The sequence below is a fragment of the Dysidea avara genome, chromosome 4 (genome assembly GCF_963678975.1).
Source record: "Dysidea avara chromosome 4, odDysAvar1.4, whole genome shotgun sequence".
NCBI classification, from domain to species: Eukaryota; Metazoa; Porifera; class Demospongiae; order Dictyoceratida; family Dysideidae; genus Dysidea; species Dysidea avara.
In genome coordinates, this window is record NC_089275.1 from 3,455,508 (window position 1) to 3,471,864 (window position 16,357).

General features: G+C 37.4%; 1 protein-coding gene across 1 annotated transcript; it reads right to left on the reverse strand.

Moving 5' to 3' along the window:
• Nucleotides 1-8,950: 8,950 nt before the first annotated feature.
• Nucleotides 8,951-12,102, reverse strand: LOC136254228 (uncharacterized). The gene is made up of 9 exons (XM_066046891.1): nt 11,818-12,102; nt 10,961-11,765; nt 10,648-10,748; nt 10,344-10,591; nt 9,993-10,284; nt 9,791-9,940; nt 9,534-9,737; nt 9,343-9,475; nt 8,951-9,292 (listed from the first exon to the last, which is right to left on the reverse strand). Exons 3-5 carry the CDS (start codon nt 10,662-10,664, stop codon nt 10,100-10,102), a joined length of 450 nt encoding a protein of 149 aa, XP_065902963.1. The 5' UTR covers nt 10,665-10,748; nt 10,961-11,765; nt 11,818-12,102; the 3' UTR covers nt 8,951-9,292; nt 9,343-9,475; nt 9,534-9,737; nt 9,791-9,940; nt 9,993-10,099.
• Between the last annotated feature and the right edge of the window lie 4,255 nt (nt 12,103-16,357).

The following is a 16,357-nucleotide window of genomic DNA, read 5'->3' on the forward strand; positions in this document are numbered from 1 at the left end:
TGGAACTCATGATAATGTGTTTCCTTATAGTTGCAAACAGGACCAGAGCCCATGGTCCAGAATTGGCCAGACCACCTTTCAGCTACTTGGTTCTAATAGAGCAGTCATCAGAATAATTATACTCTAATAGAACAGTCATCACAATACCAGGATACTCTAATAGAACATTCAGTATAGCCATCATTATTACACTGCTTGGTCTATGCCATTACATGCATGTCATGCATTTGCAATTACAACCTCAATGGCTTCTCTCAAAGAAGTAAGCTTTTACTTGGAATTATTATGAAAAAATTAATAGGTACAAAATTACCGGGATATATAAATATATATTTGATGTTTACAAAAGGAGAAAAAGGCTTTGTGTGTAAAATAGCTTCCAGATGTCATCTATTTTCAAAAATTTCCCTTGGGGAGCATGCTCCCAGACCCCCCCATCCCCCCCAACTTGGCACAATATCACACGAAAGCAGATAATCTAAAGATCATAGTAGATCAATAAAAAGTAGCGTGCATGACTTCGACCTCCATTGCAGTCCATGGATGGCTGGACCACTCAAAATCTCTGGCCCTGGTTGCACAGTATAACCTGCAGCTGCTTCTCGAATTTTTAATTGAAGTGACATGTACATGGAAATGTGCCATGCATACTTTCCTCTGCATATCTTGGGAAAAAAGAAAACTGGGTGTAAACAATAAGGGGACTTGCATACTATGTATGTTAGGTATATAATAGGCAAGCTGTTTTTAAAAGATGATTTTGTTGTAGTTATGTTTCATTGGTTAGCCATACAGTACCGGTATAGCATTTAGAGGTGGATCCAAAGTGTGTTTTTTATGAGGTTTCCAGAAACTGGTCAAGTATAGTCAAGCATGCGCAATTGAAATGATTATTGATTTTGAAAGGATAATATTCTAACAGAGCAGTCAACTACTTTAATAGAGCAGTCACATTTTTGTATTAACGTTTTGAAGTAATTAAATTTTTTGTTTTGTTGCAGCTACCAACACCATACAAAATAGTCAATCGTAGCTATATTAGAGTATATTAAATTTTACAGCCTGAAATTTTTCTGGAGGGCATGCCACCAGACTCCCCAGAATGGCATCCACATTAATTTTTTTGTAAACTTCAAACTTCACATAGCTCCACCTATTAACTCTTTATCCTAGCTGTTCTGTTCTATACCAGCAGAAGCAAGCATGAGCACCCTATAATATCAATCAAGTCCTATAATAAAATTAAAAATTCTGGTGAAAATTATTGTTATCAGACTCAACCCCCAGATTTAAGGCAAAAGGGGGGAGGGGGTTCAAAGGGTTCCATAGAATCCCCTTTTTAGAAGAGCCTCTAATTTGAGATACTCTAATCTAAGCAGTCACAATATTCTTCAGAGGAGCAGTGTAGCAAGCTATGTATGTAGTTATAAATGAGGAGATATAGTTGGTGGAGAGATGTATGGCAGTTATTGTTAGCAGCTGCAGGTATAGTTAGTTACCTTTCTTTCTTTCTTTCTTTTTTTTGGTCTTCAATTTTAATACAGCTAGACCCACCAGACGGCAACTTCTAAAATTACTGGATCCACCCCTGGTGTACACCTTTATCTGATTAACAATCATGCATGCATGTCCATTGTGCATCCAATAAATAAAAAAAATTAGGGTTAATAATGATTGTCAGTCACCGTATTTATCAGTATTAGTACTAACACTTTACGGTGACCAGCACTGAAGGTCTGACAGCTATTTGTGCTGCAGCCTTAGGATTACCTGAGTAACCTAGTTACATGTATATATATACTTTAACAATAATAATAATTATAGTATCACCCATGGTTGAGTAAATTGCATTATGTAAGTGGCTAGCTATACAACGAAAAATACATGCACACACTAAAAGTATAATTATTTGAGCCCCTCTTGAAAAGATTAGCCATTCACCTTTCTCTTTCCATCTTGTCATTGCCCATGCTTATATGTATAAGATACAATTGCATCTATACTGCAACTTCTAGAAGCTTCCTAGCTTTCACATACAATTTTGAAGGTGGTGCTTCAACACCTCAAGCACCCCCTAAATTAAATCTGCCCTTGAATGCTACCAACTTAAAACTATCAACACTACATATAGTGCACAATATGTTGTGACAGTTGTGTTATAGCAAGCCTGATCCTCCTAATCTGTGTAATTACTGAAAGCTTATAATGAAAAAGTCAACCATTGCGTGCAAGCTTTCTAATGCATACCATCAGTAGAGTATGCATCCTTCAGAAATAAGTTGCCATGTGTATAGTGAGCCTATACAGGTCTTACTAAGTCTGTAGATTTACTACACCAAAGTTTCTGTATACACGACAAAACAAACTGAATGTTTTGATGTGGACATTAGAAAGTAGCCTTAAAAGTAGCACCAAAACACTATGTAGAATGATGTCAAGTAGTCTTGTTTGGTTTATTGGAGTACTTTCTGTGTGGAGTTAGCTAACGATAAGTAATGGTTTCATGTGATGCAGCTATACGGTTTGAGGTTCTGCTTTTGTGCTATCAAGTTTAGTTGTTCTACTACATTATGTCAGTATGAGCTAACAAATGATTTGAATGTATGGTTATAAGATGCATGCCTTTAAGAACAATACTTACTCAGGGGCGGATCCAGGGGGGGGGGGCTTTGGGGGCTGAAGCCCCCCCCCCTTCATATTTAGGCTTTACTTGATCAATATGCTGAGTATTATAATGAAATTTTGTTTTAGCATAATTATATGATCACTAATAATACAAATATTCATAAAACCACCTTATAAACATCTTTCCAAGGTATTATCAGTGGATTTATGCTAAAGTTTATGCAACAAGGACCCGGATCAGCATTGGAGGTGTACAAGATCGAGATACTCTAATAGAGCAGTCAGCTAACTACTCTAATAGAACATTCACTGGAAACATGTAGTTGATTCTGTTATGGAATTTTTCCAAATCTGCCTGCACCTATACATACAATGAAGTGCATTGGTCTGTTTAAAGGGCTTCATTCATCTACTTGTGTAGTTAATATCTATGGCAATACTTAATTCAGGTACACAATTTCCATTGAAAATGCTCTCAGATTCAATCTTGTATTGTTCAAATTTCAAAATTTTCCACTTTCAACATTCTTATTCTAACATGCACCTATTCAGTGTTGTGCAATTGTGAGAGGGGTGAATCGTGTACTTGGTTGCCTGTACCTACCCAAACTTTTCCATTAGCAAAATGCTTCAAAGAGCCATGTATATAAAATATAGAAAATATTATGAATTTTATGTGGAAATGTCTCCAAATTGCAGTATTTTAGCATCTATTTTTCAAAATTTTCCTGGGGGGCATGCCCCCAGTCCCCCCTAGTTCCAGCATGCTTCGCATGCTGGGAAGTGTGCTTCACACACCTCTACCCAAGAGATTAGTACCTTGAGTTAGCCCCCCCTTTTATAAATCCTAGATCCGCCCCTGTTACTTACTTTTTTTTGCCTTACTTTGGTCCCTTTTCTGTTACACTATATTGATCACTAAGTCAAGTCATTAAGTCTAAGTCCTTGAAATTAGGCTAAGGCTGCAGCACACATTGCTGTCAGACCTTCAGTGCTGGTCAGTGTTAATAATAATAACAATAGCAGATATTCTGATATCAGTCAACTTGCGGCAAACTACAGCAAGTCAGACAAGGATATCTACATACAAACAAGGATTTCATCAGTAATCATAGAATTGTCAAAAGAGATTCAATTAAACAATGAATACAAAGAAGTGCACTCCCAGTTGACTATACTATTCAGTCAATTGAGGATATCTTGTCTAATTCCGCTGATGATTCTGTCATTACCATAGCAACTGATGTTGAACTGTTTTCATCTGTAGCTAACACTGTAACAGATGGATAATGTTCTAATCACTGGGTACTACAATTCTACTATCTATTGTAAAGGCAGTGGAGGGCTACACTTCATATACAATAATATCACTGCTGAAGGTATACAGTATTAACTGGGAAGGATGTGGAGTGGAAATTTGTTTTACAATCCATCCAATGTAATTAATCCGAAATTGTACTTTCCATAAATCAGCTGGACCATGCATTAATACTCTAATGTTTCAGGAAATGTAAGTTGTAAGTTTATGAAGATCAGCCATATAAAGACCATGCATGGTTCTGCAGTGCATTCATTCAACTAACTTGAAGACAATTCTGAAGTGTACTTCATGCATCTTTCATCATTAACAACAGCAATTTTAGTTAAGTGGAGCTGCTAAAAATATTTTATACATTCGTAATTCCCTGCATGAATAATTCTAATAAGACCTCTTTTGCAGATAGCTATTCAGTTCATTAAGCAATTCTGCATTTGTTGGCAATCGATCTACATATGTGACTGAATTTTGGAAATATATGGGCACGCGTGAAATAATTAGAAATTTCATGTTTATTGGGTTGCTAATAGTAATAAGAGCAGGGAACAGTTTTGAAAATATTTCAAGAATTTTCTTGTAATTCAAGGTATTGAGAATGGCCGTAATCCATCAACAAGTAGATTTGCACTATAAAGTTTGTGGTTTGATCATTGAATATTCTAGGTGTCAAATGCACCCATATGGGTGAGTTTCCAAAATTTGGTCACATATTACGAACCAGCCTCACCTCACTGGTAGAGTATTGTTTGATTGAAATGAGCTAAAAATAGTGGTATGATTTTTGGTAATATCTCAATTATCACATTAAAAGACTGAAGCCTATATTGTCAACTTTCATAATAGTAACAGCCAATCTCAATTGCCACAAGATAAACTGAAAATCCAGCCTGTTGAAGGTCAGTCAGTAATGAACCATAACGATCTTCTTTACGGTTCCTTGCAGCTAAAAGGTGATGTTCAGTATTAGTAACTACAGAGAGTTCTAATAATGCGATGGAATCTGTGGAAACTACCATGAGATCAGGTCTGCTTAAAGTAGATGGAATAGTACTTGGAGGACTAACACTTGCCTGGTAGCCAGGAAGATCTGCATAAATCTTACAACATTGTGGTAAATCCTTCTTAAAGTTGCAAACAAGAATCTGCAGAACAGAGTCATGATGCCAAGTGTATCTGCCTTAATCAAGTGCAACGGAACAACCAGTTAAAATATGGTTAGTTGTTGGTTGAGTACTGTGACAAAGGGTACAAACTGGACTAATGATTATATTCCAGCGAGCCAGATTCATAGGTGTTGGTAAGGTGTCACACAACTGGTACGCAATAAGAAAGAAAGTTGCTTTTCAGGTAAACCATACATTAAACTCTTCCACAAGGGACAAATAATATCGTTGGACTTTTCAGACCAATCTTTCGGTCACCAAAACATGTTTCGGCAGTGAACTTGATACACCGTAGGACTTTTCACCAACTTTTCCATTTTGTTCTAGGGCAACTATATCCAGGAATTTATTCTGTACAGTCATTGGTTCAAGAGTGGAATTCCAATAGCAAACATGAGAGGACCATAAAATGGTACGAGCCTTGCTTTTAAAAGTAGAGGAATGGATGTTAGAAACTGAAGATTTAGCAGCCGAAAGAGCATCAAAAACAACATCTGGTGCATCCTGAAAGTCATTAGACAAGAGAGAATGCCGCAATTTAACAATAATTGGGTCAACAGAGCGTTCAACAGCCAGGATATAAGATAGCTTAGCAGATTCCTTGAGATGAGACAAAAAAGGAAGGTCTAAAACATCAGGATAAAAAACAGTTCCTGGAGTGCAATTAGAAGGTAAATATAGCCACTGTTTCACAAACCTCAGCACAGATGATTGAGCAGATTGAATGGATGACATTGTAAGCCTCTCCACAGCAATATGAAAGTGAATTACAGATGTAACAAAGTTTTTAAGGATCCATACTTTATATTCCCCTCTAATATAACAGTTGTCAATATGCTGGAGATACAATAAGATTTGCTATTTGATGTTGTCAGAGGCCAGCTTCGAGGTAGCAGTGGGAGAAATACCAATTGTCTTGCCTAGAAATTTCATACAGTTACAGATATTGATAGTATGACCAGTAGACATTGAGAACTCTCTAGTGGGCACAACACGATGGCCATTAAAATGAAGGGATACGCATTTGGGAGGTTGAAACTCAAAGCAGATGTCAGCAGTTTTCAGCACTAAAAAGTAAGAGCTTGTTGATGAGAGTCAACTTTACTAGAAATGACAGTAAAATCATAAGCAAAACCTTTTGCTTTGAGGACTTTGGAAGAACAAGTCTTTGGTTCAGCAGAAGCTGCCCTAACAGAAGCTGAAGGTTGGGTGTTAATCGGTTTATCGACTTGAAAGTTCTTATGATAACGACCAGCAAAACACCACTCAACAGTATGTGAACCCACTGATGGCTCTATATCACCGTTGTCATAATGTAAACTACAGGAACCATCAAAATGATAGGAGGTGACATTAGCTCTGTACCAACCAGCAGGAGAGTCTGTAGAAGAATCAGACCAAAAAACATAAATAGGTACACCAGGTGGAGGTAAATCAGTAGAATGGGGAGTAAATAACTGAGCAGAGTACCCACAATGTTCTGACTTTGAAAGGAAAACAAACAATGGATTGATAGCTAGGTTAAACAAAAGGGGAGACAGTGGATCTCCCTGGATATTTAATTTTTTATTTCGACCTCCCACTTTAAGAATTCTACCAAATTGTCACATTCTCTGCTCGATTTTCTAGTCGTACTGGATGATATTATCAATTTAAAGATGAATTATCCTTGCACCTCTTCCCTTAACTCATTTATGTATAATTATCTGTATTTTATACTCAGTGCACAGTAAATAACAATAACAATAAATTTAGAGGCGCTTATTTCTATTATTGTCCCTGAACAAGCAGTTTGGTTATAGATAATACACTCTCCCTGGATATGAAACTAATAAGCGCCACTTGTCCCACCCTAGTTTCGCACCTCTTGGTAAAATGGCGGCTGTTGTCCAGGTGCCTGCCACTACAGTTCGGGAACCAACGAAAAGTTGCATAAAGCTATTTTAAGAGATATATACAATTCAGAAGAACTGAAGATATCGTCGCGTCGCTGCAAGCTGTTAAAAGAGACTACTGAAGTTCTCTGTGCTGGGCTGGATGATGTAAAATTTAATGAGACATTTTATAGAGTGTACAAAGATATTGAGCAGGAAAAGAAGAAGGAGCAAGGAAAGTCAAAAGCTTGTGGAACTCTTTACTTATACCAAGCAGAATGACTGCCTGTGCTACTGAGAGATTTGGGAGAGGAGAGGACTGGTAGCTGTAATGACTGCATCTTGTGGCAGGTACTCCAACCTGACATAATATTAAGATTCCTTGCTTCCCTTGAAAGCATTCAGTTTAATAATGAAGGAGGTACTTGAATAAGATAATAGTAATAGTGAGGTACTTGAAGAGATTCACTGCTAGTATTTTCCCGGATGCCATGCACTAAATAACAGCAAAAAAAAGATCATGAGAGTCCAATTACCTAGTCTTCATCCTAATGACATGACCACACATCTGAACTCTCAGTATTAATGTTTAGGTCATGTGACTGTCAAATGCAATAATAGATTTGCATGTGGCTCTAACATTACCATGTAGGTGGGTGACAGGAAATAAGGAATCTACAATAACATTGGTGGCCTAAAATAATGGTTATGGATAGCTGAGTTTTATAATTGCTGGCTGCTCTATTAGAGTATATTGATGTTTAACACAAAATAATAAATCTTAATTACAGTAACCAATGCATAAGGGAAAGTGGCATGTAGGCGGGTGATGGGAAGCAAGTAATGGATAAGTATTGGCCATATTCTTGTACTTGTTTTATATTTTTATAAATGAATGGGTTTCAAATGCCATGCACTTTCTGTTAAACACTTAAATCATTGCTTGTGACCACTGAAAACCTTTTACTGAGTAGCTGGTATTGTTGTATATAATGTAGTACAGTGGAACCTCAGTTATCCGGATTCTTGGTTAACCGAACCACGGAAATGACTGCTCTATTAGAGAAGTGACTGTTCTATTAGGGTATTTGAAAATACTAATATTTCTATTTTAAGATTTATGCTTAAATTTCAGAGATACGGGATTTTCAGACTTATGGACCATCCCTGGTCTCAAAGGTTTGGATAACTGAGGTTCCAATGTATTAGGGAAATGATCGGTTGTATGGCACCATGCAGGTACTAGTTGTTGTATGCTATAGATGATTACGGAAAGACTCTTTGATGTAAAAGGCACTGATGTGCAGGGTGCTGGTGATCCAGGAGTAAATCTTGAGCCAGGCTGTCAGTTGACTGTTATAGAAGAGAATGCCATTTACTATGCAGCAGGATATGTTGTCCATAAACTCATGAAGAAACACAGACAAGACTCAAGTAGTCAATCCCCAGTTATTATAGGTGCTCTGTTAAATATGGTTGGCCACAATACTATTGAAGATACACCACAAACTACAGACTCATACTTAGACTATGTGAAGACTTGGACCATTGCTAATGACTGAGGAGCACTGCAGCATGTATCAGATGATACGTACAGATTCTTTGTGGTCATGGAGATAATTACCTACAAATTGCTGGAGGTAGGTGAAGCAAAAGAGAAAGTGATGTGTGAAGTTACAGGAGATGAGAATGTGTTGTTTTGTGGGAGCTAGCAACTGATTTGTCAGAAGACAATTTGTCAGTTACATTGTTACGAGAAACTGTACAGGAGTGGTTCACTATTAGAGGCTTTTCAGTTGCAAGTAAACTATTGGAACAGTACAAGGCTGCTACAAAAAAGAAAATTAAAGGGACAAAAGGTATATGTAAAGAATTACACTAGTAAAATTAATTAAGTTTATTAAACAGATACTACTGAATTTATAAATACATGTCATAGTAACGTGACATACACTATGATTATTGCATATAGTTCATACATGGTAGAGTCATAACAAGTATATAAATTCACTATAATATTAGTTTTGTGCTTCTCCACTTTGGCAATGGTCTGGATAGCGGAGACAATGAAACTGTACTCTTTCTCTTCTTAGCTATGTTGCTACTTCCACCATAAGCCAATGATTTTTGAACAACTATAGCCTGAGTGTTCTCTAAAAACTGATTCACAGAAGGGTTATCATTACAGCATCCTCGTAATCTCTGTTGTCCAAAAAATCCTTTTAGGGAATCTTGGTTAAATTGTTCAGTCAAGATGTATTCTATCCCTTCATGACTTAACAGAAATGGAACTAAATCATTCAGTGAGTGAACTGTGAACAAATACAATAAATGTGTAAAAAGGGTAAACATGCGTGCATACCACAGATCTTCATCCCTTCAACAGTTTGATCTGGTAGCACACAGTACCTTTTCGCATTATCTGGATTTTCAGAATTGTTGTCTACCCACTTTTGTCAGTCCTCCAAATTTTTCAGTAAAGCCTCCTCTAACCACTAAAGCATGAAGATTGTATACAGGTAATTTCATGCTTAATTATCCATAAGTTATTACCCTAAGCCTCTCATTATCACCTTTATAAAATGGGCGAAGGTTAGGCTTTTTCTTTATCATGTACTCATCTAATGAGTGTGTGTTAAAAATATCAAAGAATTTGTCAAACATTCAACAAAACTTTTCAGTTTCAGTGGTATCTGTAGTAGACTGCTTTAGGGTCCTCATGGTCTCAAAACCATTAGCAACAGAACTACTCAACACCTAACAAAATAATCCACAGCTATTGAATGCATACAAGCATACATTATATTAACCTGAGCTACCAGTCGTACATTCATACGTGAATAGGATGTCAGGTATACATGCTCACGAGCAAGCTTGTTTCCTATATATAGACCACTATCAGCAACCGCCTTGTTGTACAATTCTACTAGATGTGGCCACTTAATCTCATGTCCATTATTCTAATGGATACATGTAAACTTTTTGTCTAACATAAACAATTAATTAACTTACAATCAACTTCCGAGTTCTGTTTGCTTGTGAATTGTACCTAGCGTTTCAAACAGTTTTCAACAAATGGGGTACATCTGGCATCAGGTACGTATACATAATGTCCTTGTCTACAAATGTTTGGTGCTTTGTAAGTTACTCCTGATTTCTGATGTTGGGAGATTTTGTGCAAGCAAAAAAAATTTGCCGTTACTGGAAGCACCATCTGCCACTACAGATACTACAGTCAAGCCAGCAAGCTGTAACATCCTAATTGCCCTCCAAACAACGGGCATTATCTGTTCTGCTAATACACCTAGAAAATGATGTAAACATATTATTAAATAATATAATCACTATTAAATATAATTATACCTGTTGTTGCAAATTGAGCAGTTGGCAGGTTCATGTGGAAAGTTATCCCTCTCACCATCACTGTCAGCATGTGAGTAGCCACTTCTCTGTCAGCAAGCTTCTGCTGTTTACAACGTTGCTGCAACTCTGTAAATTGATGTTCTAGTGTTCCTTCTCCATAATCAACAAACCCTGTTATATAACCAGTTGATTTACTGAACACTAAATCTGCCCTGATCTTCATTTCATCGGTTACTAAAACCACAAACCTGTGCGTACACACAGCACTTAATTCAAACTACTGTACTTTAAATAATAAACTAACCTCTGCCATTCTTCCATTTCATCTACCTTGGCTTCCTTTTATCACATGGTTGAACATTTCAGCATTAAAACCTGGTCATAACTTGGTCCAATGGGTATAATCTTTGAGAGTTCGTTGTGATGGAAAAGAAATAAAGCCAGATTCTCGATATTTTCTGCTTGATGTTAACATAATATTCAAACACCAACGTATAAACATGCAATTATGATATACTTATACATATATTATGTATAAGTGTAGCCACTTATATTATGCAATGAGTGTAAGTATACATAAGTTACGTAATAGCTAGTTCATTATAGTTGTATCTTACCTGCTGTTCCCAAAATATCTGCTTAAATTCATCGTCTCCCAGTGCTGGTTGGCTCTCCACAACCTATTCTATATCTGCTCTGATCATCAGGTACAACTACACCATCATTTTTCACTATTGTATTTAACCTCATTCTCAGCCATCTAAACTGCCTGTTCTTGAATTGCAAAGCTTTTCGCAAAGATTGTATACAGAAATCCTTCCGTGATGTAGTCTTCAGAAATCTCAAATTTGTATGCACAGATATAATGGACTTCTGCTTGTTGTGGTTAGAGAGTAATGCCCGTAGAGTGGGTCGAAAGCCATTGCATGGGACACATACATTGACATCACCATTAATCAGTAGTTCGCACTTTACATGCCTGATAGTTGCAATATACTGCTTTCTACCAACCTCCACACATAATGCTTCATCTAAAAATGCTACAAGTTCACCACTGTGCGATAAAAACCTGCCTCCCCTGGTATAACTCAAAGCAATAAATTTTTCATCATAGTGTCCAACACATCTGTTGGAAGTGGAAATTCTACTAACCACATTTGACACAAATTCTCTGCTAAGTGTTGTACGAAAATCTTGTAAAACCACACAATCTGATGGTACCAAGCTATCTGCAACATAGACTTGCCAGGTAAGGTCACTCATCACAAGCAGCAAACGTAAGACTGACATTGGTTTGTGAAACTCCTGCCTCACTACTTCAAAGCATCTTAGCTCAAAATTTCTGCATAGCTCATACACCATCTTTCAGGAAGCCTCTCATGCAGCAATGATTGCTTGGTGACAAGCCTGTAGCAGTGATCCCTATGAAGAGTGCAACATATGGATATTACTGACATTGAGTAATAGTTCTTACCAGCCATTTCTACCTGTAAATTAATTTCATTAGCAACATCTTCTAAATCTTGAGGAATCCATGATACTTCATCTTTACTTGCTTCTGCAGCATCATCACTTGCTTCATCCACTTCATTGTTTACTTCTGCATCATCATCATTCCTCCTTTTCCTCGAGTTTCGTTCATTTTGTACTTCTTTCCAATACAATGTGAGCTCCTACGTCCTCTTCCCCATCCCCAGCTGGCATCTAGAATTCTGTCATATCAGTATTACTGATAAACTTGCTGTGATGCAGCATTGTGCTTGGGCAAAGGAGGTGGTGATTTAAACACTATAACAGTATATAATTATTATTCCCATGGCAAACAGTATAATTGCCAGTAAAGGCAATGCCTGTATAGCTACCGGGCCAACAAAAAAATAGTAGAGAATATAGTTGCCTCCATGCAGAGTGAAAAATTATATTATACGGCTTTGCAAGTGATTTATATATAAATCCCGTTATGCGACGCGAAGCAGGCGCTTGTAACCAAGGTAACCTGGTCACGTGATATTCGCGCATTTTTTGAATGGTTTGTGCTTGTCGACGTGATGAGTGGTGATTGTTGTGTAGATGCTGTAAGCTTGACAGAACAGCTGAAAGGTGTGTTACTACCTATTGAACTGGGTATAGATGAACTGGTCCAAGAAAGTGACACTCAGGTAAGCTTTTGCTTAGGATAATCCCTCTTACCACTAAGTTACCAGTTTCTGGTCAGACTATACTGTATAGCATACTAATATTATAGCATACTTTATTAGTTCTTAATTATTTAGTCTGCATGAAATTGTGAGCCTGTATCCAGCCATAGATAACTACTTAAAGAGAATTCTATCCGAGGTGAACTTGGAGAAGGCATGGGTATGCTTTCTTATATGTACCTAAATATGCCACATTTACCATAACATCTTTGACAATGTTTTGGTATATTTGCACTGTAGTATTCATGTGCATGTATTAGTAGCTGTTTTGACCTCAAAACAGAAGTATGACCTCAAAGTGAAAGTAAGCATATTCACATATTATTCTAGAGATATTCATTGTCCTTGGTTTCCACAAAGAATGTGTAGTTGATGAGATTACAGTAGAACAATTTTTAAGGTTGCAAGCTTGCTCATATACAGGTAGTTGCACATGGTGACACATATGTAGTATCTACAATAAAATTATTTATCATTCACATGTGTAAGGCCTACTTGTTTCTGCCCTTTTTTCATTAACAAATGAATACATATAAGGCATAGTTATACATAGGTTTGATTACATACACCAAAGTTATTGAGAATTTCTTACGACACAATTTCTAACTGCCATGTTGTAGAATGCTATTTTATGTAAGATTTGTTCTATTAAAGTGGTTTATATTACATACAATTTGGAGAAATGTTAGTAGAATTGTTATACATTTGGGGGTTCAGTTATATAATCCACACCAACCTGTATCAAATTACACACACACACGCACACATATATGTATATATTATATAGTTATACAACGGCCACGAGTGCTCTGCCTGATATAAACGCACGAGCCTGAGGGCCGTTAGGCCCGAAGGCAAGTGTGTTTATACAGGCAGAGCACGAGTGCACGTTGTATTACTGTTATGTACCACTCACCTAATAGGTGGGGAGAGTCGCACAAGACAGCTGTAACACTTATAAAGGCCAGGTTTCTAACATCGATTGTGGGTAACCAAGCCGGACGTTGCGATGACGTTCCCCCTGTAGTACTGCGATATTGAAAGCTAGTACGCTATGGGTTATATCACTAACCTGCATTCGCTGTTCGACTCTCATTATGTAGTGCTCAACATGCCAGCGTGATCACTCAATCGCCATATAGACTAAGCGCCAGACTAATCGCCATAGTGATTCCCTCGAGCGAAAAAAAGTAGCTAAATAGACGTTTTAAGTAAACAAAACCCAACTACTAAACGATACTAGTCTAATTCTTACTATTCACACTGGCTAAATTCGAATCTGGTGGCATGACAAAACTGGTTACCACAATCGAACGTAAAGGTTAGTATTATTTAGAATATATTTGTTTTATTGAGTCATTGTCGAAGTGGACTACAGTTTAATCTGGGTTAAGATGGCACCAGACTAGTAAGGTGTATAAGTACATTTATGTATGTAGACTAGAGTTGTGGCCACCTGCATTGGCTTTTTCGATCGCCATTGGCTGCTTGAAAACATTATACGTATTGGTGACGTTATGGCCCACAATCGACCTTTACATGTCAGGCTATAAAAGAATTCGAGTGATCTGTGAAGTGTCCTTCCACCTATTAGGTGAGGTGTCGTAGTGGTCTTCGCCACCGGCACTTGTGCTATGCTGCACAAAACCGCAGCCAGTGCAATATCTGTATATTGCACTGTGGTCGGTGCATTATAACTTATAATGCACTCGTTGTGGTCTACAAAACCGCAACCAGTGCGTTATAAATTATAATGCACTCGCTGCGGTCTGCAGCAGTGCAATATACAAATTATGGCACTGGCGGTGCCTTTGAACTGCCCACGCAGAGTGGTACATACGTGTATAAATAACCAGTATATGGGGGGGGGGGTGGAGCTCTGATAACCACATCTGCTATACTGATTTCTATGTGGCTTGTAGAGCAAACACCTTAAAAGATATCACAAAGTGTCTGTTTTGTATTTTGCACTATGTCTCATGGTAACGGTGTAACCAAGTACATCTTGTTGATTTTGTTCTTCATCCAGCCTCAGCCTGCAGTGGTAAAGAATTTGCAATGTAACATCTGTTTGCAGAAATTTACAAGAAGCACAAACCTTAATAGTCACAAGGAAACTGCCCACGGTGAAGAAGGAAAACATCATGCTTGTAGGTTTGAATGCCCAAATGCGATGCTCAATATCGGACAATGACAGAATTGGTATCCCACTGTAATGAATATCACCATGACATTAATTTTGGTTTGTATTATCTATATATTTAACTATTAAGTGTATATATGATATGTAGGGATGCAACATCATGAGTTTGAGACCAATCAAGAATTTATAACATGGAAAGAAAAAGAAGAGGCCACCTCAAATGCACACTATATCCTACACCATCAGCCCTATGTGATGTCAATAAGTGAAAATGATGGCATAAGTGGTAAGTTATTTTACTACATTCAGATATTCAGCTCTATTATTGCCATTAGATGTAGCACAGGAACACTACTATTATGTATGTTGCAGAGATGGAAACTACAAAGCATCCAAACAGCCACGCAAAACTCAGAAAAAACGGCCACATCAAAAGCCAAGCAGAAAACTGGGGAAAACATGCATTTCTCGAATGTATGTTACTAAGTTTAGCTCGGGTAAAATGGAAGTCAAGTTCATCTCAGCCCATTCCAATCACAACCCAGATGAAGATGAAGCTGGATTTGTACCACTGCCAGTAAGTACAAAGGAAGAAATTGCTATGAAGCTTAGTATGGGGATTTCGATTGAAAGAATAATGGAAGGTATTTAGTACTGCATGTATGCATGCACACACAGACATTCATACAGACATAAACATGTCTGATGCATACAACATAAAGTAGTAACATACACTGGCTAACATGTATATAAGTGTATCACATAATACGTGAGCTTGTCTGAGATGTTTACACAGTAGTTGTAGTAATTAATATTATTGCCAGACATTAAGGAGGGTGTTGGACATCGCACTATGCGAAAACAGTTTCACGAGTCTCTGACTCGGAAGCACTTAGCATCCAGAAGGGACATCTTAAACATCAAACATGGCACTCTAGATCAATCAGTCATACGGCATAGTGATGATGCTACATCAGTTCATATGGCTGTTAATGCACTCCAAGAAGAGGAATACAATCCCAATCTGTATTTTAAGCCCCAACACATTGATGATGAAAATAATCCACAGCTATCAACAGACACCTTCATACTGATTTTACAAACAGAATTTCAGAGGCAAATGTACAGTCAGTTTTGCTCTAAAATTGTGTGCATAGACTCAACACATGGCACAAATTCATATAAATTTAAGCTCATCACATTGTTAGTGTCAGATGATTTTGCTGAAGGTTAGTTGTGATTCCATCGTGGCTTACTCTTGTGATCTATGTATCTACTTAACTTGCACAGGCCAGCCTGTTGGATGGTGTATTACAGACAAGGAGGATAGAGATGTTGTGGAAATTTTTCTAGAAAAGATGAAGATGAAAAGTCCAGATTCAGAAGTATCAGTAATTATGACAGATGATGGTAGGTCATATTAAAATAATATTTTTTAAAGAATCATAGTTATTGCTTTTTGTTAAACGTGATATCAGTATCGCTGTATGTAACTTCAGACAATGTTGGATGGAAAGCAGCACAGGAAGTGTTTGGACAAGGACTGCATCACTTACTTTGCCGGTGGCATTTAGATAGGTAAGCATGTATGTATGGTTCAATTTATACACCACATTATGTACATGTGCATAATACATTTGCATATAATGCATGTAATGTACACTTTGCAATGC